General features: G+C 42.4%; 1 protein-coding gene across 2 annotated transcripts in view; it reads right to left on the bottom strand.

Moving 5' to 3' along the window:
• Nucleotides 1–7,665: 7,665 nt before the first annotated feature.
• Nucleotides 7,666–22,774, bottom strand: part of RGL1 (ral guanine nucleotide dissociation stimulator like 1) — a 55,035-nt gene continuing 39,926 nt past the window's right edge. Inside the window, exons 6-18 of one of the 2 annotated variants that reach the window (XM_058843375.1) lie at nt 22,240–22,364; nt 21,447–21,662; nt 18,784–18,887; nt 17,637–17,721; nt 15,715–15,804; nt 14,494–14,580; nt 14,230–14,262; nt 13,406–13,527; nt 12,998–13,087; nt 11,588–11,771; nt 10,560–10,925; nt 9,378–9,492; nt 7,666–8,886 (exon numbers count right to left, since the gene is read on the bottom strand). In XM_058843375.1, coding sequence (XP_058699358.1) covers nt 8,789–8,886; nt 9,378–9,492; nt 10,560–10,925; nt 11,588–11,771; nt 12,998–13,087; nt 13,406–13,527; nt 14,230–14,262; nt 14,494–14,580; nt 15,715–15,804; nt 17,637–17,721; nt 18,784–18,887; nt 21,447–21,662; nt 22,240–22,364 — 1,715 coding nt within the window. In that variant the 3' untranslated portion in view covers nt 7,666–8,788. The remainder of the gene's footprint in view (nt 8,887–9,377; nt 9,493–10,559; nt 10,926–11,587; nt 11,772–12,997; nt 13,088–13,405; nt 13,528–14,229; nt 14,263–14,493; nt 14,581–15,714; nt 15,805–17,636; nt 17,722–18,783; nt 18,888–21,446; nt 21,663–22,239; nt 22,365–22,774) is intronic. The other variant, XM_058843376.1, reaches the window with a different exon arrangement.

Genomic DNA, 22,774 nt, shown 5'->3' with positions numbered 1-22,774 from the left:
TCTCTTCTGTAGGAAGGTTTCAAGGACTTTAGCCTTTAATATCACGACTTAATTTCAAAGACTGGTTTGTGCAGACAGGCCTTTACTAATATATAAAATATATCAACAATTCCCCCTTTCTCTTTTTGCACAAACCAGGCTTTGGATGTGACTCATTCTATACTCTTACGAAGACAAGATAACATACAACTTAGACTGTCATCCCGATTAACATTATAAGTAAAGTCCGCCCCCCTTCTAGCACAAGAGACCTCAACCATCCAGTGATGCCCCAGCTGGCGAACCAACTTCCAATGGGGTCACTATCTTCTTTTAGGGCATGTAACCCATCCTGTAGCTGTTGTAGTTGCTTATGGATAGAAGCTGAATGATCAGTAAGATTCAGACAGCACATGCCTTCAAATTCCTCACAACCATGTCCTTATGCTAAGAGCAAAAAGTCAATTGCAGCTCGATTTTGTAATACTGCATGATGTATACTACTCACATTAGCTGAAAGTTCACTTAACATTGTGGATGTTAAGTTCAATTCTTTGTTAGTCTAACAAGCGAGCCTTTTTAGAGTTGCTAAGCCTTAATTCATTCAGGCTTCACTTTGACTGTTTGATGTTTTTCATTTTATCAGCTACATTCAGCAACTGGTGTAAGCTTGGATGGAAACAAAGTAAGTTTCCCAAGATAAGAGGGTCCTCTATGTGGATTAGCAGGAATCTCATTCCATGCTCTATCTCCACAGATTAGGAATATGGAACTAGGTAATCGCTTTGGTAATTGTCCTGTGAGATTGCACCATGAATAAAGGCTTTACTTTCAATGGTAGTAACGAGATCAACCATAGGGTTGACTGCAGCCCAGTGCTGCATTACTTTGTTAGAATGGCTTTTGTTGGGGGTTCAAACATTATCCATCCACCTGAGCTATTGGTGGAACTTAAGTCTAATTCTTCTGGGGGTTCTATAGTAACACTGAAAACTTCAATAATTTTGGCTTGCCAACAGGCTTCAAGTTGTCTTAATGTGAAGGCAACAGTGCGACTGCACTCTTGTAACATTGCCAATTGATTCAGCCGAGTCTCATTACTAATTAAACCTTTAAATGCTGGAGGATCCCATTCAGGGACTCCTACGAGACAGGTGCGAAAGGATCTCCAGGTGTGGCTAGGCTCAAGCACATTGACCTTTGGCCAGTTCAATGTGCCAGAGTGACCCATATGTTCTGTCACTTTTGGATGTTTGTTAGCAGACAGCTGCTCAGGACTATACACAGCACAATTACCATAAGCAGTTTGTTCCATGCAAATGACATCATATTTGCAAACTCATAATTAAGGCATTAACGTTAAATGAACTTTCAAAGATGTTTACACTAGCTTTTGAAGGGGGGAATGTTTATACTAATATAACAATTACTGAACAGGTTAAACTCTTTATCTTAAACTATTATCTAACTACTTTTAACACACGTGCTCTGGTATATATGTAGTCTAAGCGTGAAAGCAATTTGCTGAAACATACAACTACAATTTGCTTTATATACAATTAGATGGAGTCTCAACACTTCTCTTAGATCTTCTACAGAATTTCTCTCACAAACAGACTGTGATTTAACACGATTCAGTCCTGGAACGTTCACTGCTCCCGTGATGTCAGCTGGCAGCTGATCGGTGACTGAGGGCTTTGATGTTCAAGTTGTTCTTCAGATCCGTCTAAATCTTAAAACAGAAGATAACTGAAAAATTGGTAGAGACACAACATCATAATAACAACATAAAATCTCTGTTGGCAACTGTCTGTATAGTGTCCAGACACAACTGTGTCCTGACAGGTCCACTTCTGATCCATGTCTGGAGTACCAAGGCTGTGTGGTGACTTCTCTGTTCACTGGATCTCATGTGTTCAGAGGCACACAGTCTGGTCAGATGGACAGGTGACCTTTTTGAACCTGCCAACAAAACACAGACACTTCTCCCTTTGAAGTTAATGAATTACACTAATCAAATGCTTTTAGGGCATTAATTTCCCCCGTTTTTTGTTTTTTTTTAAATAAAAATAAGGTGTACTTCTGTCATACGCATCAACATCAACACATAACCATATACACAATGAATAAGAACCTATAACAGTTAAAAATCAATTAAATTATAAACATTATTAATAACATATGTAATATAAAACTACTATTAATTACTAAAACACTGCACCAGCATCCCATAGTTAGCAAACAAACAGAAACAAAAAAAATCAGTGAAAGATTGGATAACCACCTCCGGAAATGATTCCCCAAGCCCACTTCAAAATTGATCCAGCTGTCATATTAATAGGGTCAAATTGCCAAGTCAAAAGTGACTCAAATACTGATTTGGGACAAAAAATATCTGGATCTGTTGGCAAATATTCTGTCCAGGTAAAGTCAAGGCTTGGCCAGGGCCTAGGCTTTCAACTGGAAAGATGCCTCTTAACTCATTTCTAAAACAAGGTTCTCAATAGTAGCAGCTATGAGATGCTTACAGTACAGCAGTACACAGTACTTACAGTACAGTACAGCAAACTGTTGAAATGCATTTGTACAAAGCAAATGATCAAAAGCTTTAGGTACCAGACCAGTTAGAACATTCAGCAGATGGTTTAATCTGAAGCCTCTCCTATGGCAGCTGATCCTCAGCAATGGTACATCTTCCTAAAATTCTGGAAGCACTGAAAAATAAGAAAGCTATAACAAACAAAAACTGCAGAGATTGCAACAAATAGAACTCCCGATGAAGTCAAGGGTGTCACAGACTGCATTCACTTCTATCCACAAGCAGTTGTTCATCAGCGTTCTATCACAGCTGTTTCAGTTGTGGCTATCTTCATTTCTCTAGGAAAATAACTATACTTTGCACTTTAAACAAGTGTCTCCAATAAAACATAAAACAATTTAAATTAAACAATATTTAAACCTAACAATAATTATTTATGACAAAAGGAAATAACAAAACTTAACCTTAAAGGAATATCTAAGTTATAAAACTTAACTTAAAAACATTCAAGCCTAAACATAATAAAACTTGACTATTCTTAATTCTAGTAACACTTAATCTATATTAAATAAAAACGTAACTTAATCTTATTCTGTTACTACAAAAAGGCAACTATAAGTTTGATATATACCTTTTAAACACAATATAACAATAACATGGATTCACTGTAAAGATTATAGAAATGTAACAAATACATCACAATTCTATGTCATTTAGCTTTGAGAATAACTCACAATTACTGCAAATGTTACTAAAAATACTTATTCATAATAGGAATTTGCCTAGTATATGCTTAAGTTGGTTAGGATTTTAAAGTGCAGTTTTTCTAGAGAAAAACCACCACAACAACACAGGATTTGGCAAGTTGCCATTCAGCTTTTGTAGCACTTTTCAGGAACATCAAGTCCAATTTTTAAACTAAAATCCAAAATCCAAATTGGTATATATGCAGTTATATGTGTTTTATATAACAAAAGGACTCACATTGAAATTACCTTAGTAAAATTGTGGAAAAAACAAGCATATAGATAATACATGCTCTAACTTAACTTTGTCTTGTACAGTAAAGTTCTCTTAACTAATTATTTTTTAAACCACAAATCTCTTCTGTAGATAACATTAATTGGAAGGTTTTCCTAGTAGCTGTAAATCATACCATATTTTTTAACCTTAGGTTTTAAAACTAATTCTTGCAAGGTAACTTCTGTTAATATTCACCTTAAACACTTTTTTTTTTTTTTTTAACTTTCAAAGAATCACAATAATTTCTCTAGTAAAACTCTAAAAACTGCAACTGCATAAACTCACAATTACCTAAAACACAAAATTAACTCTAAAAGGGTATATAAAAGTATTTGAAAACCCAATAAATCATGACTTTTTAACAAACTGGGTACTATCCCAGTGCTTTTTCTTAGAGAGGGAGCGGGGGGAGTGAACTGCCCATTCTGCTGCTGCTGCAGCTCTGCTGTTATCTTTCTTCACCATTCTCCACATACTCTCGCAGAGAGGGAAAACAGAGAGAAAGAGAGAAAAAAAAACCTCATAAAGTTAACTTTAACACATACAGTTTTTTCTCTCAATTTCTCTCTCGTTGTTTGCAGATAGAGGGAAAATGGCACGATTTTACAAAAGCAGGCAATGTTACACGCAAAGTCTCTCACGGCCAGGTGCTAACAACGGTGACCATTGCAACTTACAAACTTTTAATTACAGTGATGAATTTCGAACTATATACCATATAGTTTGTGATTTTTTGGCTATTTTGTCTCTCTTTGAAGCTGTCTGAGACACCTGTTTCTGCTCAGCTGTTTCTGTAATTGTTCAGAGTGGCCTTGGAACTTTTCTTGCACTGCCTCTGCCCCCAGCATGCCTTTGTTCTCTGCGCACACCTCAGTGCTCCGCCATGTCCCCCTGGTTCGGGTAGAAACCAATCTAAATTTGGCTTCTTTTCTTCCAGGGTAGTAAAGCTGGAACTTAAGTAAGATTGTAGTGTGAAAAGTGACTCCAAAAGTGAAGCAGATAGTTCTGGATGTATCACATCCTGCTGTAACTGAACAGATTCTGTTCGGTGTTTCAGTGTTCGCTGTGGAACTTTTTTTTCTCATTATTTTCTTCTCCCTAACTCTCCCTCCCTCTCTCTAAGGGCAGCATAGATAGGAGCGCTTGCCCAGCAGTGGGAGGTAAAGGCATCTGCCGCTGTGATGCAGGTAGAATTACAGGGCTCACAGCCTCAGCATATCTCGCTTTTCTGTTTTTTAAGGTATTAATTACAATCTGCCAGGTTTGACTGAGAGACAGTGTCCTTGCTCTTTTTCATAATTGCCGTTTCCCATATCAGAGCCGTTAAATCCGTCTGTTCCTTCACTGCAAAGAGCAGTGGGGGCACTGCCAAATGCCCGTGACAATTAGCCCATATAATGAGCATATCCAGGTCTTTTTCCTGGGCTGCTTCATCTCGTTTAACGAGAATACAAAAAGCAGTTTCTTCACCGCTGCAAATTCCACTTCCATGCTAGTGGCAAACGATGGGGGGGAAGGTCGCGACCCCTCTACAACACCCCCGCCCCTTGGATTCCCCCAGTGACTCGCCCCCGTTGATTCGTGAGCCGCCTGTCCGGTACCGATCCAAGGCAGCATCTACCTGCGCTCAGATCCGCTCCACCAACCTCGGTCCAAGGCTCCGTCCCACCCAGCGTGGACCCACTGAAGCCCCCCTGCCCGCAGGGTGTCCCGTTCGAGCACCAAATATTGAGAGACCGCCAGCTATTCACCAACCTTCACAGAAGTAAAAGTGAACGCCGTTTATTGCTGTCTTTAGCACACCTTTTATAGGGTTCTACAGGGTCTGCGGGCTAAGCAAGTTACCATTGGCTAATACACACACGTACATTCTTTCTCCTGTACACGAGGATATTGTTTTGCTTTACTCTCTCTTCTGTAGGAAGGTTTCAAGGACTTTAGCCTTTAATATCACAACTTAATTTCAAAGACTGGTTTGTGCAGACAGGCCTTTACTAAGATATAAAATATATCAACAGTGCATCACTTGCACAGCCTTGAACTGGAGCATCTGGGCTCCTTGGCCTCACCGCCAGCCCCTGCAGCAAAGGCAGGGCAGGGACACATGCATGTGGGGATGTGTCAGCCTGGGACAGAACTGCTGAAAAGTGGAGCTGGTTAGGGAGCTCAGGGAACCCGAGTTTGCTTTAACTCTGATTTCCTTAAGCAGAGTAGTAGTTTATGAAAAACAACTTTTACAGCAGGGCTGGGGTTTTTAGCTTGGGGGTTTTGTGAATGTTTTTCCTTTTAGCTGACTCGAGAAGTGAGTGGCACTGGGGACTTGATGATGGTTTCAGGGGAGGGCAACAAATGAAAGATATAAGAATTAAATGCCTGTGTCCATTTCAGAGCAGACAAGGCCTCAGACTTGCTGATTGGTCCTTTACCATGTCTGTGTGTGTGTTTATACATCCACAGTTCTCCATTTATTGATGCAGGCAAGACCTGGGTGCTGCCAATGGTTCTACCCATGTGACAAGTGCTGTTCCCTGCCTGTATTTTCAGTTCCTTGGCTGGTGCTGCTCAAGCTTTGCTCTCTGAGAATTAAATGTTTTTTGGAAAAGTAGGAGCCACTTAAAACACCTCTGGATTTTTCTGGTACTTTTCCACTTCCATGTACTTATTTTTGTTACGGGTTCAGGAGGATGCCTGTACACAAAAAACTTGAGATGCAACTGTGATTGCACAGCAAATTTATTTTATTAGTTGTGGTAGGAAATAACACATACCAACTCCTGAATTAGTGAAAAGCTGCTGAGCATGAAGGAGATGGAGCATGCTCCTCAGGCAGGAGGGGCAAATAGGCTGTGCATCTTCAGAGGGCATCCCCTGGATTGAAGTGGTGTGCATCTTGTTCTCCTCACCTCCTCCACCCCAGAACCAAGCCTTGTATCTCCTCCTCTGGAGTGGAATTTTTCCAGTTACGTCATCTCACACATGGCCAGTGGGTGAGATGAGGCCACAATGGTTTCTGACACCACCTCCATGCTAACAACAGCTCCATTGTGCATTGTTCCTCTTTCACAGGTTAAGTTCCTATCAACTGACTAATACATTGTTTCTCTTTCAAGGCTCAGGTTCCCACCATCAAAGTGTTCTTCATTATTCTGTTGACATGTACAACCATGGGCCAAATACAGCAGTGCCTTAGACACAACTTGGGTCCCTGATACAACCTGGAATTTTTTTTGATTCATCTAATGGATTTCAAGACTGAGCACGAACATCAGCTTTGAACCAGCATTCTGGCAGCTTCTTAAGGCAGGCTATGGTGGCAGGCCCTAAAAATTATTAATTGTAGTAAGAATGCTTGGAACGCACCAGCTTGATCTTGGCTTTGGGTTAAGGATGGAAAAGTGCTGTTATGGCTCTCAATATGGCATGTGAAATTCCAAGTTCACCAATGGGTTGTATTGATCCTGAAGGAAATGGAGTGAGGTTCTGGTGTTGGGTTTTGTGGCCTGAGGTAGTTTAAAAATCAGATTTAGGTACTCTTTGTTTTGTCTTCCTCAGTGTAACATGGGAGGTGCCTTTAAGTGGCCAGAGCAGCTATAGTTCAGGGACTGAGTGTGACACTTCTGGGCAGCTTTAGCCTCCCCTCATGTTCAAATGATTTGTGAAATGGCAGAGGGGGCTGTTGTGTGTAAATTGTTCATCTGACTGTTGGCATTATATGCAGAGAGGGAAAAACACAAGGCAATGATTGGGATAGCAGGAGGAAAAACACCATGATTCAGACAATGGGGAGAAATGGATACCCTTCTTTTGTAGTATCTAGCCTCAGAAGTCATTCAGTAACTTGAGAGAGTATGATTTTATGCAGAAGACAAAATTAGTGTGCAATCTGTATTACCCAGTTACAGAAATCTTTGAGCTGAAACCTCAAGAAATAGCACACAATATCCCTATCTTTCACAGGCTGTGTGCGTGGCTGATGCACTGGGTGGGTTTTGGCTTTGCCGTTGAGAAGTTAAACAGTAAAAGTGGAGAAGTTGAAGAAAGTGATAGCAAAGGATGTGGTATGAGGTGTTTTTACACATCTGACATGCACTAATAAAAGGAAATTGACTGATTCCAGGCAAATATTAATGAAAAACAATTTATATACTTATCATATAAAGATTACAGGTAAGCAGTTAAAAACATAACATATATAAACATTTGGAAAGTGTAATTTTAAAATCCAGAACATTCATGTTTCAGCTTAATACTGCCATACACCCTCTCAGTGAGCAGTACTATATACAGTAGGAGCAATACTATGTACACAAGCAACTGCATTGTACAGGCACCAAAAGCAGAGAAAACTGAACTTCTACTTTTGCCCTAACTCTGGGCAAAGATTAAGGCTCAGTAACAACCCCCCCTCTGTCACCCTCTAAACAAATAACTTGAATTCATAAATTGTTCAGCGTGTGACCTACACCAGGCTTGTGGGACCTACCACAGGACTCTTGGATGTACAGTAGACCTACTGTACAGTCTGTTTTACCTGCCTGTAAACAGAAGTGATAAATCCAAATGTAGTGTAAAACTTTTGTTTTGCAAAAAAACCAGGTTTTTTTGCAAAACCCCAGTTTTGCAAATTAGTGCCACAAAACTGGGGGAAAAAGGCCCAGGCGTGGATAACAATCTATTTTAACTAATGATCCTTAACAATACTAAGCTATCTGTGTGGATAATAACTCCTAGATCTGCACAGGGATGCACAGTGCTACCACCAGAACCAGAAATACTGTATGTATTTCATGTATCTCAAATCAGGGCTGCTTACAATCCAATGTCTTAATTATGGCTTTTAAAAGTTCAGTTCCAACAGAGGAACTGCACACTGGGAGGATGTCTATCCATCACATGGGATGCACACAAAAGGCATTGATTTCTGGTCCATGGCTTAACCGAGTCCAAGGGAAACCATCCTGTCATGACATTAAGACCTCCATCCAACACAAAGTAGTGTCTGTCCCATTCATGATGTTCATGCAAAGGCAAGTGCAGTTCATTCGTAAGTTCAGATGATCTTCTATATAATACTGGCATGAAGGAGACTCTCTTCTCACTAACAGAGCTGGCTCACGGAGTGTCTTCAAAACAAATGTAGCAGGCTGGAGCCTTTGCTCCAGGGCTGCCCATTACTCCAATTGCACATTTTCAACAGGGAATTCTGACAGATTCCCTGTAACTCGGGAGGGCAGCGCAGGGGCAGCCTCAGCCAACCAGCTCTGCCTTCTTCCGCAGGATGAAGTCGAAGTTCACGTGGCTGTTCATGCCATAGAACACGTTGGCATCACGGGGGAACACCAGCTCTGCAGAACAGAGCCAGAGCAGCATTAGTGGGCTGCACAGTGGCAGGAAAGCTGAGGGAGCAGAGGGAGCAGGATGGTGTGGGCAGGGCTGTCTCCCCATTCTGCCAGAGCAGCATCGGGAGCAGCTTCCTGCAGGAAAGAGAGCAGGGGCGGGGGGGCAGGCTTAGGCCAGGCTCAGCCTGGCAGAGGCCCTGGCAGACTCTGTCAGAGAAGGTTGATGATGGGTGGGATCCAAAGGCCTTGTCCCAGGGGAGGCAGAACATCACCCCCACCCATGATCCTGTGATCATTCTATGGCTGCAAGGCACACACAAAGTCAGCCTGGCACCCCAGGAGCTGGCTCTGCCTGTGCTGACAGAAACCACCCTGAGCAGCCAGAGGATTGTCACTGAATGTGACCTGTCCACAGCATTTCCAATGCTTCCCAATTTAGTCTTTCCTTTGAAATCCAACAGAACTTTCCAGGCAGCAGCAGAGTTCTGCTTCCCTACCTTTGTCCTCAGAGATGACCTGCACAAGCTCATAATCTTCAACTGCATCAGGCTCGAGGTTGTGCTTCAGTAAGGCTCGCTGGGTGACATCAGGGATTCTGTCTTGGTTGGTTATCTGGAAAAATAAGGTGCAATGACAGATTTTTCTCATTCACTCTCGTGATTTAGTAGTTAGCAAAAACCTGACTGCTTGTTCTTGGAAGAGATGTCAGAAAACCGAAAAAGTGGGTCAGTAACAAAGGGGCAGGTGCTGACAGATACTAAACTTACTATTTATGACATTTGAAGGTGGTGGCTTTTTAGATCAAGCTGAAAGATACAGTACTAATAGAGGCAGCAGTAAATCCCAGTGTCTCCTCCCTTTGAGACCTCATTCTCACCAGCCACAAAAGTCCCCATGAAAAGCTGTCCCAGCTGCTGTTTACAGGCTCCTGTGCTAAGCGCTTCCTTAGACATCCTGCAGAGCTCTCTGGCCTTGTTTGTGTGCTGTGGAAATGCATCTGGAGCAGATACAGGGCTCCTCCAGAGCCTTCTGCATTCTCACCAGGAGCCAAATCCATTAGGCCCTTAGGGAACAACTTGCTGGATTTGGGGAAGTGAGACCATTAAAATCAAGAACTGGAGGTGCTGAGAACTACCCCACAGTTTTCCCCCAGCAGGCTCTGAGAGTCCCCAGCTGAGCTAAGCCACATCACCCATGGTCCAGTACCAGTGGCACTGCTGGGATATATCTGTGGAATAAGCAGAGAGAGAAATGCCTGAATTCTGGGGTTGCTGGTCTGGTGAGAGAAGGGTGATTCTCCCTTCACAGGGAGAAGCTGCAGAATTAAAGGCTTTGTCAACTCCCTCCCCTGCAGCTCCCCGTTTCCAGAAACCAGCTCCTGGGGAAAGCTGCTCCAGGGAAAACGTACTATCTTATGTCAAAACCTCAGTGTGCTCACAGTGCTTCATCTGGAGCTTTTTGATAGAACACAAACGTCCATTTCCAGACTAGAAACTTCCCTAAAGCTGTTGCCAAATATCTCATTCCTACCAGGCTCCACACATTCTGCATGGCGCCATTTTCTGTTTCCAGCCATGTTTGATGAACCAGCTCAGTAAAGGGGTGTTCTCAAAACACAGTGATAGGTTCAGTCATCCCCCCATGGACACATCTGCCAAGCCCAGAGCTGTGCCACTCACCAGGATGCTCTTGTAGACGCTAGCATGGAGCCCATCCATGCTGACCCGGATGATGCATGAGCCCTCACTTTGCCGGTTGTACACAGGCAGCGCTTTGGTGGCACTGCTTGGCACTGAGCCCGAGTCCCTGGTGGGAATTGAGCCACTGTCCAAGCCCGAGCCAGGGTCAAAGATGGAGACTTTGCTGGAGCCGGAGCCCTTGTCGGAGCTGACGGAGCCCTTGTCAGAGTCATAGCCCTTGTCAGAGCCCACAGAGCTCTTGTCGTCATTGGAGGCCAGCAGCAATGAGGGTAAAGATGACACTGCTGAGGAAGGTGTGCTCATGGACGAGTCAGGAGAACAGCAGGGTAAGGGGTAGCCAGAGATCTGCACAACAGAAAGGAAAGTGCTGTCACAAAGGGGACATTTGGTATGTCTGGGTTTGTCATTGTGCCAGAGGACCAAGAGAAAGCAGAAGGCACAGACAAAAGCTCACCCACACTCTGCCCAGCCTGCTGGCAGGGAGATTCCTTGCCTCCAAGAAAACTGAACTTTACTTGATTGATTACAGCATTTTAATGATAATTTCTGTCCTGCTGGGGGTTGGTCTGGCCTCGCAGTAAGAGCAGCCCAGGAGGTGGCAGCAGATCCAAGGAACAGCGTGAGGCTGTAGGCAGCCAGCCAGGAACTGGGACCGGCTGGGAATGAGCAAGGGGATGTCACAAGCACTCCTGGTCCAGGTGAGAGCCTTTACACAAGTGGAAAGACACACACCCCTCCCTCTCTGCCATTCTCCTTGAAACTGCCCCTTCCTTCCCGGGCTCAGCCTTTGCCTTTGTCTCCCTCTGCCTTGCTCAGAAGCTTCCTAACAGGAACAAACCCACTGTAAGGGACAACACAGAACATTGTGCGAGAGCCCTGACTGGATTACTTCCATTTTTACACATTTCTCTCTCCATTTCACTAAAAAAACAATGCTCTAGTCAAGACCGAGAGCCTTGGACAAGTGTCTTGGGCCTGCCTGCAGTGTGCAGTGGCCTCAGCTGTACCTTTTTCAGAGGGTCCTCAGGACTAGAGACGGGAGTCACAAACACATCCTCAGTTTCAGAGTGATTAAACTCACACGATGAAACACTGGCTGAATCCGTGCTTTCCCCAGAGCTCCCTCCTACAGGAGAGCTCTTTGGGAGTTGTTCTTTGGGTGGAGTGAACACATCGGTGCCCAGAAAAAGTCTAATATAGAAAGAAAGCATAAAAGCCAGTAAGTGAGAGCTGGGCTGAACAAAGCTGTCCCTTGGTTCAGAACTATTACTATTCTGGAGTTTTTTCCTCTCTGGAGTGGCCTGTTGTGTTCACTTCCTCTGTGGTGTTTATACAGAGGCTTTGTTACAGGCTAACACACCTTCCTGACCCAGAGAGCCCACAGCTGCAAGGCCACAACCAGCTCATGCCTCACTAGAACAACACTACCCTTCAGTCTCTTCATATTTTCAGGCTCATTTAATAGAAAAAAGGGCTTCAGAGGGCAAATTCACCCCACTGCCAATTCCTGCCCTCAATCATGGTACCACATGTACCAGGTTCTCTCTAGAAGGCTGGAGATGCACACAATAGGGAGATTCTAAAGTGTAAATTAAAGGCACTCCCTCTGAGACTCATTTCTAAATGCAGGTCAAGTGACTTGAAAGAAGTGTCAAAGGAAGCAAGCTGGTCTAACCCACCAAGAGGAGGAGCAGGGAGCATCAGTGTGCAGTTAATGATTCCATACAGCTTAGAGAGGTGTCACTCACTGCTTTTCTACAGTATTCAGTTGCAAAACACATTCAGAGTGAAGGTATTTTTACTTCAGTCTTTGAGCTCTGCTTTATTCCATGCAGCTTTCCCTTGCATTCCTGCTAGCCTCGGTTTCCCATGTCCAGCTCCATGGCCCTATCCTCTACCCACCTCTTGTTTGAATCTTCGTGGTATTACACCAAATTGGACCATACCCCAAGATTTTTTTTTCCCTTCTCCAGCTGGAAGGCAGATTGTTTCCGCTATCAAATGCCTTTTTGCTAACCTTAATTTTCATATTAAAATCCTGCAATGAATTTTTACATGTGTATAGCAATTTTGACTAATAATAGACCAGACTTTATCCTCATTTATTCTGTTTTCCTGCTGCAATCAGAAAAGTTATTACACAATAAGTACTGAATTATGATCAGCACTAAAATGGTTCCTTTTTTGACACCATAGGAAGGATTCTTTATTCTAGTCTCTTCTATCTTTAATAATCCTCATGACTGCTTCTAGCAACACAAAGGGGCAGCTTCAGCCACAAGGCTGCATTTCTCCTTAAAGCAGTACAGCATTGTGGATCCCCAGCCAGGTTCTGCAGCTGATTAAATGGGCACTGCTTGTTTGAGTTGTCCAGGTCCATACTCCCACCCAAGACCTCTCTGCCCCATCATACTCACGTGCTGATCCTCTTCACCATGCTTTTCTGGGATTTTGGAGACAGGATGTTGGTATCAGCAGCTGCTTCAGCCTCACGTGAGAGTTTGTAACTGCAGGGCAGAGGCCAGCAGGTGAATATTTGCAGATCATGTTATTTAGTTGTACAGTGTCATGTAGTTGTACATCTCACAGCAGCAATGTTCAAGAAATCCGAGAATCTTTCAGTTTTTCCTGCCTCACAGAAGGCTGCAGCACCAGAAAGAGGAACACTGCTCTGCCTGCATTTTACCAGGGCCAAGAGGATATTTCACCTTATAATGGGTTTTAAAACTAGTGCTCTCCAGTATTTGTATTTTCCTGCCATGACCTGCCCAGGTGTGTGTGTGTGGGGTGAGAACAGAGGTTTGTCAGCTGCACTGAGGACCTACCTCTCCTCCTCTGTTAAGTGTCGCTGCCTCCTGAACCAGTGAATGAATTTTTCGTCTGGTATCAGGCAATAACTGTTGCATGAGGATTGCAGGAGCTTGATTTGGGCAATGACTTCAAATTCCTAAGAAAATAAATAATCAAACAGAAAGTCAAATTGGAAAACAAGATTATATTAATTCATACTCTGAAAACATACAACAAGCGATCCAGGACAAACTTAGCTTGATGTGAAGTTCAGTTTCAGTTGAGTATTTCAAGAACCAGTTTTCTAACAATAAAGGTCAGGATTTTTCCCTAGGATCCATAATGTGCACTCACATCCTCCGTAGGAACGTAAAATGCTACCCTTAAGGCACATGACCAGAGTGAGCTGCTCTTCTGTAACTGAACTTGTACACACACTTTACCAGAATAACCCTGGATTGTGCAGGGCAGGTTATTGAGCAGTTAAGGGGAGGAAATGGCTCCATCTCAGCGAAGTCCAAGTCTGCTTTCAAGCCCCAGGATGGAGATTTGGCCTCACTTTGTTCAGCCCAAAGTAACCCAAACACCTTTACTCCTACAGGACATTACTTATCTCTGACCAACAAAGATCAGGCCGGAAAGGAGAAGAACTGACAGCATTTGTTTCTCAGTCCTCTGTACCTGGTTTGCTATCTGCAGCCTTTTACCTACAAAGAGTTTCCTGCAGGAGAAGGAAGATATTTACTTAACTGTGTGTTCTGGAAAGCAAAGGTCTTCTGCCACCAGGTTTGGTTCAGCTCCTAAAGACAAATGCTCAGAGGCTATCAATAAACCAAAAATCACAGAACATTCAACTTACCCTTCGTCTCTTCTCAAAATTGATCAGGCCACCCTGTTGAAAGGAAAGAGAAGGGATCAGAGAAGAGCCAGACTTGTACCTTGAGATAAATGCACAACAATTCACAAAAGCAGACAAGTTCTAGTTAATAATACTGCATATTGTTTCCCTTTTCTTTTTGTAAACAGATATTTTAAGTGCTGCAGAAGAAGATACAGAAACAAGTCATCTGAGTTGGGAAGGCTGAGAAGGTATTTAGCATTCCAAAAAATTGCCCCAAGTTACCTCAACATAGTCCTGAAGGGCTGTGTCAAGCATGATGAGATCAGTCAGGAAGGTGCCGAGGTAAGGGACTGTGCCTTGCATCACCCCCTGCAAGTGAGCAGAGCAGTTCTGGATTAATTAACTGAAAAATGAGAATAATTAGAATTCCCTAACACTCCTGTGTAAGAAAATGAAATTAAAGTAATCTGCTTAACAAAGCATCAGTCTTATGTTTTCTTCCATTACATCATTTTCATTAGATAATCCAGTGAAACCACAATGCTCTCACAGGTATCAGCCATTGGTTTTGTGTTATAGTATTGCCACCTTTGATTCACAACAGTGGGTCCCCAGGAAACCCTGCCTTTGGGAGAAACATTGAGGACGAGGGACAGGGTCCCTCTGCCACCTGCTGCAAGAGAAGGAGCTGGGGAATGATCCTGGCTAGCCTGTGTGAGCAGTTTCTGTTTCATCCCCATGGATTTTTACTTAATGATGTGTGATTATACCTTGTGAGAGTGAAGTCAAATCAAGCCACAATTTTTTTCTCTCCAAGAAGTGACCATCGTCCCCAGCCATCCACTGCATTTTAATGCTAAGTATTCACACTTTAAACTTCTAGACTGACAGCACTTAAAGAGTTCAGGCTGGCTCTACACTGGTGAAGCAAACGCTTGTTTCTACCATCCAGAAGGATCTGTATTTTTTCCAGTCAAACAAATACAAAAAGACAAAAATCATATTCAGCACTTTTGCCTCCCTATTCCAGATTTCTCTCCCCCTGTCCTTTTAAATCTTTGCCAGCTTTGAGACAAAAACCATTTTCACCAGCAGACTTGAACCCAGACACGTTTTACAAAGCAATCTCTGTAGAAGCATGTGCAATTTTCAAGCTGGTATGTCAGAAGCTTCATCAGCATGTTTGAAAGTAAATGAGACTTCTGCTCTGGCAGAACTAGTTTTCTTTATTTACAAGAACTTCAATATTTACAGCAGCACGTATTTTATTACATGGAAATTGTGTTTCTCTCTAAAGTGTAACAAGAGTAGATAATGGAACTCTTTCTTGTAGGACCGAAACAAGAGAGCTGGAAGTGATGACCGCATGTTTATATCCATCAATCCCCTCCTGCCCACTCACTCTGGTGAAGACCTTTCTAGATTTTGATTCTTACAGAATTGACCAATTAGGATTAATCATGTTACCAGTTCAAAAACGGGAGGAAAACCCCCCAAACACACCTTGTTTTTTTGAAGTTGAAGTCGCTTCTGTGACTTTTTCTGATTTTCTTTCTCACTGCTGTCCAGATTCGCAAATTTGGATGTTGCTTCCTGTGAGGTGGAAGAGAATTAAAGGCAATTAATGGAGGATCCAAGTGGTAGATAAACTGCCAACTACATGCATGCAAAATATTAAGCACATTTAACCAGACTAGCCAGCAAAAAATACTTGCTGTGCAGACACACGTGTCTATATACATGTTGATTTCCTGGGACTTGGATGCCGATTGAGAATTTCAGACAAAAATTACACAAGATGAATGTGAGGGAATTTTTCTGCAGAATGACTGTGGCCAAATCCAAGTGCTGCTGAAAAATCTCTTGGGAGTTTAAATCAGAGAAGCTCACACATACTTCAGGGGTCCTGATGATCTATCCAACTCTCCTGAAGTCAGGATTTCTGGCTAATTCCCTAATCAGGCCTGCTACAAGTAAATATCTCCGTCTTATGTAATGCTTTGTTGTTTTTCTTAAGCTGCAACACTGAGATCCAGCAACTGTGGCTTACTGACTAATCCAAAACCATGCAGGAAATTAAAGGAATAGGTTTCCATCACCACAACTCCAGCTTTCCTATGAATGGATGAGATATTTCACCATAGTTCTTTAAACCTTTATTTCCCTGGATGCATAGGGGATGTTGGAGTTACATGTTTCTTCCAGTGGCTGCATAGATGTGTCACAAATCATTATCAATGTCTGTTCAGGAGGAGAGAAGACTGCCTGCTCTCCATGCCACCCAATCTGTTTCCAGTGACATTTTGTTTGCTCCACACTTGGATCTGCAGGAGGGACAGGCAAGGTCAAACATTACGTCCCTTACAGGGGCTATTTATAGCAAAGGGAAACTAAGTCTTTGAGGATTCAGTAGAATATTAATCCTCCAAATGGTCCAAGATTAAAAGTAGGGAGAGGTTCTAGCTATTTTGTAGGACCTTTCTCCTCTCACTGCTTCCAAAATGTTTTTCAAATCTACTTAGGGCATCTGGAGGGTTATTTACTGGGAGCCAGAGGTCTGGGCTCAGTCTGAGTTGTTTTGTCTTTTAATACTTAGTTAAATAGGCTGTTCTGAACACACATTTTCCCTCTATGCTTATTATGGTCTCACCTCCTTTTAAATTTACCTACAGATGTTGATAAATGGATTATAAACCAAACAGACTGACAGATGTGAATGTGTTTACCCACCATTCCTGAGCAAAAAACAGTGTTTCGGATCCTAAGGCAAGGGGCTGAGGGATAGATGCCAAACTGGCTGGACAGAACTGCCAAAGAATAACTGGTTAGCGAGTTTATAGGAACTGTTTTATGTAAATGGAAAAAACCTGCCACAAATATTCCTTAGTTTTTGCAGAATATAACCTTTCCCTGCCATTTCTCCTCACCCCTTTCAGGCTCCTGAGCTTATTGAGGTTCACCCAGGAGAGTGCTAAGTCAAAATGTTCCACACAGAGCCCGCTTTGCTGTCCATCTGGCCACACACAGAGTAGGAAGCCTATTCCTTCGGAATTCCCAGCCCTGCTTCCTTCTTCTAAGAAAGGAAGAGGATAGTGGGATAAATATCTTGGATTGATTCCTCAGTTGAAGCTGTGGCATTGTTCCAGTGCCCTCATGGGCTGAGGGGCTGCAAGATGTACTGCTCACCCAGATCATGCTGCCAAAACCTGCCGCTTGTGGCTATCCAGTCTAAAGCTACTGATTCACCCAGGAACAAGGAAATAAACTTTCAGCCCAGCAGAAGGTTCAGGTTTTACAGACTGCTCTTCCCGAAAGCACCACATAAGGTCCTTAAGGAAGAAATGAGCTTTGGCAGCTGGATTCAGAAAGGGTTAAACCTCAGATTTTGTTGAGATCACAAGCTTTGAATTCACACTGGTTCTCACCTTCATCAGCAGCTCCCTACTTGTCAGATAATTGTCATGATCTGAGAAGATCTCAGACAGCTCTTCATACATCAGCAGGATGTCCCTGCACAGGAGAAGATTAAATCATTTGCATCATTAGCAAGCACTCTAAAATCCAATCAAGTTTCTGTTTCTCCCTCATTAGTCATTAACAATTCAACTTATAAAAGATAACAACACCAAAATGCATCCAGTGAGATGCTGCACATCTCTGGGGAGCCCTGGTGGGATATTCTGGTGCGGTTGAGCCTTATCTGACAGCAAAGAAACACCATCAGCAGTCCCTTGGCAGGGCTTTCAACTGTCTGTGCAGTGTGAGAATGGATCAGGGGATACAAAGAAACAGAGAAACAGCTGAGAGGGAACCCAAGTTCTTCATTTTTGCCCTATTCTGTGCGTTCTGGAAAGCTGGAAGCATTTAAGTGTATGAGTAGTTTTTTGCCCAACACTATAAACACAAGGTAGGCAATATTTTTATCAGAAACACAGGGCAGCAGAAGGAAAATCACACCTCTGTGGAGAGGAAAAACAGAAGGATACTGCCTAGCAGAGTGATATTTTAATTTATTAAAAGCAGGAAATCTTGTTTCCCCAAACTAAATGAGCAAAGCATCATCTTTTCTAGACAGCAGCTTCTGGCATCTGTGGGGCAGGCAGTAAATATTATTAACAAAATAGAGTATTTCCCTGGAAGAAATACTATCTTCAATACCAGATTTTGTAATCTGAGAATATATTTTATGCAAATATCAGCACGAGGAGAAGAGCTGGGAGAATTTGTAGCAAGCTAGATCTCCTCCAACTTTATGGGAGAGAAGATAACAAGCAAAGATCATGGTGACCTAGGAGCAGTGAGCATAAGCTGGGTGAGAAGCCAGTGCCATAGGTTATCTAGAGAGGTTGTGAAAGACCCAATATGCTAAAAAGGACAGAATCCAGTACCCCCAAGGGCCAACTGTCCCCTCAACAGGAAAGAAGAGCTCACAGGAGGGGTCTGAGCCTCCCTGGAATTGGAGGTTCTTCTGACAGGACCCATATCAGTGAAGGAACAGAACAGGAAGAGTGAGAAGATGAAAAGAAAGAGCACTGAGCCCTGTGGCCCTTGGGAATTGAGGGAGAGACTTACTTTGAAACACACATCCAGGTGGTCTTCAGCCGATAGATGGAGTTGGACTGCAGAGCTGAAATGATGGCCCTCAAGGAGGAAAAATTCTTCAGGATCCTACATTCCTGTGAAAAGAGCAGTTGGAAACACAGAAGCATCAAATGTCAGCACTATCCAGACCTTAGTTTTCCTCCTTCTGAGCCCTGCCATGCCTGCTACACATTCTGACTGCTGAGCAGCAGCTGTGCAAATACTGAGCGTCAAAAATATCATTCCTCACTCTAGCCACTAAACACATCACAGGCTTTGGCATCTAGGTCTTGTTTTCCTCACTTTCATGTATTTGTGGTGCCACAGCTTCCAGTTGCCAAGTGAAAATAAAAGTGGAACTGAGTCCATGAAGCCATGGTGAAAGGCACAAAGGTTACACTTCTTAAAAAGCTCTTCATAAGTACTAATCCCTTTTACCCCTTTGGGAGAAAACCAGGCTTTGCCTCTTTATATGTGGTATTTAAAATGTAAACCCTCAATCATCTCAGTGTCAATTAAAAATAAAGACATGTAAAGGAATAACCTGTTATTCAAGTATGTGCACACTGTTAAAAGAGAAAAACCTTCCCAGCTCTTACAGAGTTGGGATCAAATCTGAACAGAGATACTGGTTCACGGACGTTTCTTATGCAGCTACTCTGTGGCAAAAGCTTGCGTGGAAAAGGATAGTGAAAACCTCAAAAAAGTAGCACAGATTCCTCATAAAGTAGAGGGAAGAATGAGGGAAAGTCTGGGGCCAAAAAAAAGTCACATAACAGCTCTTCTACAGAGACTGACATGTTAAAGAATGAGACTTTTCTTTTTTGTTCAGCCTGAAATTTAGGTTGGGGAAAACATGAATTTAGAGGCACAAATTATCAGCTTTTCTTCCTTCTTCACAGTACAACAGGAGTTTGAACTGGAAGATCTAATTTGGAACCATCCTGACTTAACTGGATGCTGTATAATTTAGAGCACTGTAGGAATTTTATTTAATACTGGATTTAGTGTTCTCAGTGATTCAACTGACTGCAGACTAAACTTGAGCAAGTTTCCATTTGCATGTAAGAATAATTTTTAAGACTGGTTTTAACACGTTCGTTTCATGTTGTGTCCTTCACAAAAGGAAAACCAGAAAGAATCCTGTGCAGAAACAGCTTTGATTTTAAAAAAATTAAGCATAACAGGACATAAATTATTTCATTTTTACCTCTCATTTTTAAAGAAAATACTGTTTGAATGCAATTGGCTGTTCAGGAACCTTAGATCTAGGTGGAAAGGGGTGGCAGTAGAGAAAATATTCAGTTTATCTTTTGAACCGAGAAAATGGATCCGAAAGTCACGAAGAGAGAACAAATGTGGACTCCATGCTGCTAAGTTTAGTTGTCAGTGAATAACTCCACTTTGACGCGTGGATTATTTTCTAATTCAGGCACCTAACTTTTCAAAACACTCATTTGCATGCACAAAGCATATATCTTTCTTCAGAAGTGGGCAGCTAAATATATGTGCACCCAGCTGCTGTACCTGTGCCATTATTCTGCAGTGTGCACATACATTTTTCATGTGTTTCATGCTAGGACTGGAGCATTTAATTAATTAAGTAAAGGGAGAAGCACGGAAGGTATAAATTAAGTAAAGGGAGATGCACAGAATCAACAGGGGTGTAGAACAAAGTTCTCCATCCACAGAGAGAGGAATGAGGGCAGTGTCTTTCCTCACTTCCCAGGCCTCCATTCTGCCTTGGGATGATGATGAAGTTCTGTCCAGCCTGCCCCAGGAAGAAGACCCTTTTAGCTGGTGCCCTCTGCAACTTAGATCTGCATGTAGATATTGGAAATCAAATTTCCTAATCCCTTCACACAGGCAATAAATCATCCATCAGATGATGATAAAAACAAGCAGATGTAAGTGCCACAGGAGAGGTCCAAAACCTTCACCATGCTAGCTTCCTGAACCATGCAGTTGCTAGAGCTCAGGTGCCAGGACTGAATGCTGCCTCTGGAAGCACGTAACACACTTTTTCTGACTGTTCTGCATAGCTCAAAAAGAATCCACATGATTTTCAGAAGTCAACACACATCCACATGGAAGTACTTGAAATCATCTCTTCCAGAGAGGTCTTGTTTATTGCCAGCTGCCCAGTGCCTGAGGGGAATTAGGAAGGTTACAGTAAAATATTAAAACCTAGGAAATTAGCAAACTAGAGTTATGGAAAGCAGCCATGGGAAAAAGCCCTTCTTGCAAAGATTAGTAAAAACATGATAAAAACATAGAATCTGCTACAAGATCCTTTTGGAAGCTCTGCTGATGCACATGGAGGACAGGGAGGTGATTCCACCTCTGCTGTTGAAGTCCTGCCTGTCCAGGCCAGTGGCCTCCCACGAGGGAGTGATTCCATCAGTGGACAAGGGAAGAACTACTGATATCAGCTATCTGGACTTCTCTAAGATTTGGCATGGCCAAGTATCAACCCCATTTCCATGGTGGGGAAGAAGTGAGGAGAGGAAGGGCAATATTCATTTGGTATCACAAAAAAATCAGTTAAAAATTGAAAAAGCTAAGATGGCCTGGGACCAATGTATACAATCCATTTCTCCTCTCCCAGCTCCTTCAAGACACCCAAAAAACATTAAACAGAATAAATGCTTTACATGTGCAATTTTAATCCACTTCTCAATGATCTTGGCTCTCTGCTGGATTTTGAGCTCCCTGGTCCCCAGGATAGTGCTGATGACACATTTAGTGACTGCATTGAACTGAGTGATGGTGGCCCTGACAGTTGGAGCCAGGTTCTTGTTTTCCTTCTTATCCCTTTGAGACCAGATGGATCCCAAACAGTGGTAGGGCACAACTCTTCTGAAGAGCATCTAGAGTGAAACAGAGGTGTGGTAAGCCAGCAGGTTTCTCCTAAATCTCTTTTATCTACAAGAAGAAATACAGGTTTAGAGAACAAATTTGATCTAAATCTAATATGATACTTAAACGTAAGTATTAGTTCTCTCTTAGTTTAAAATATACTTTGCATACTCTTTTACAAGTTTGATGCCCCAAAAGAACTGTCAGCTAAGCAATACTGGGAAAATAAGGGACACCTTTATATCAGCTGCATAATCAAGATAATTTTTTTTATATATAATGATATTTAAAAGGAAATTGATACAGACAAAGCAAAATCTGAGCACTACACTCCAGAGTACCTAGACATCTTTAAGCCAAGTAGTGATATAGTTAAAACGTGCTATTTCTCAGTGCCAATAACTTTTGCAGAAAAACTACACATTAAAAAAAATTACAGAAGGAAAAACCCCAATGACTGAAATAGCTGGAACAACCAGAGAGCTGTGTTCTGTGTGCCAGCAGTAATCCTGTTCTGGAACTCTATATTTAAAGCAATATAACTTAAAAAAATTATTATTCTATGAAGTTATGCAATACTCTACATACCACATCCATGTATGTCAACTGTTCTGCCACAATGTGGTCTTGAAAAGAGGAGAATTCTTCTGGATTGCTGATCTCCAGTTCCTCTCCATCAACCAGGTCACTAGAGGAAGTGCTACAAAACCCATCTGGCCAGAATGGAAAACAACACTGGGTAAATTTATACAGCAAACAATGAGTCAAAGAAGGTATTTATTTTGCAACATCACTGTATTACAGCAGAACACCCCAAGGGTCCTGCCTGATGTAATGGCCCCACTGTGCCATTTGAGTGAGAAAAATGACCAGAAGATTAAACTGGCAAGGAAAAAGTAGAATAAGAAGAAATAGAACAAATCTTAGCAGAGAAGTGGCTTGACCCATTTGCTAATTATTCTTCTGAAAGAAAAAACCACCACCCCAACAAAAATTCCTTACTGACACTGCACAGTTTTGTTAATCTACTTTTCAGTATTTATAATCTGAAAAAAAGCCAAACTTTCAAACTACAAAGGCATGAGGCTGTAGTTATACCCCCAAAATACTGCATTAGGAATGC

Source organism: Poecile atricapillus, chromosome 7 (assembly GCF_030490865.1).
Source record: "Poecile atricapillus isolate bPoeAtr1 chromosome 7, bPoeAtr1.hap1, whole genome shotgun sequence".
NCBI classification, from domain to species: Eukaryota; Metazoa; Chordata; class Aves; order Passeriformes; family Paridae; genus Poecile; species Poecile atricapillus.
This window is presented reverse-complemented; position numbering and strand designations above follow the sequence as displayed.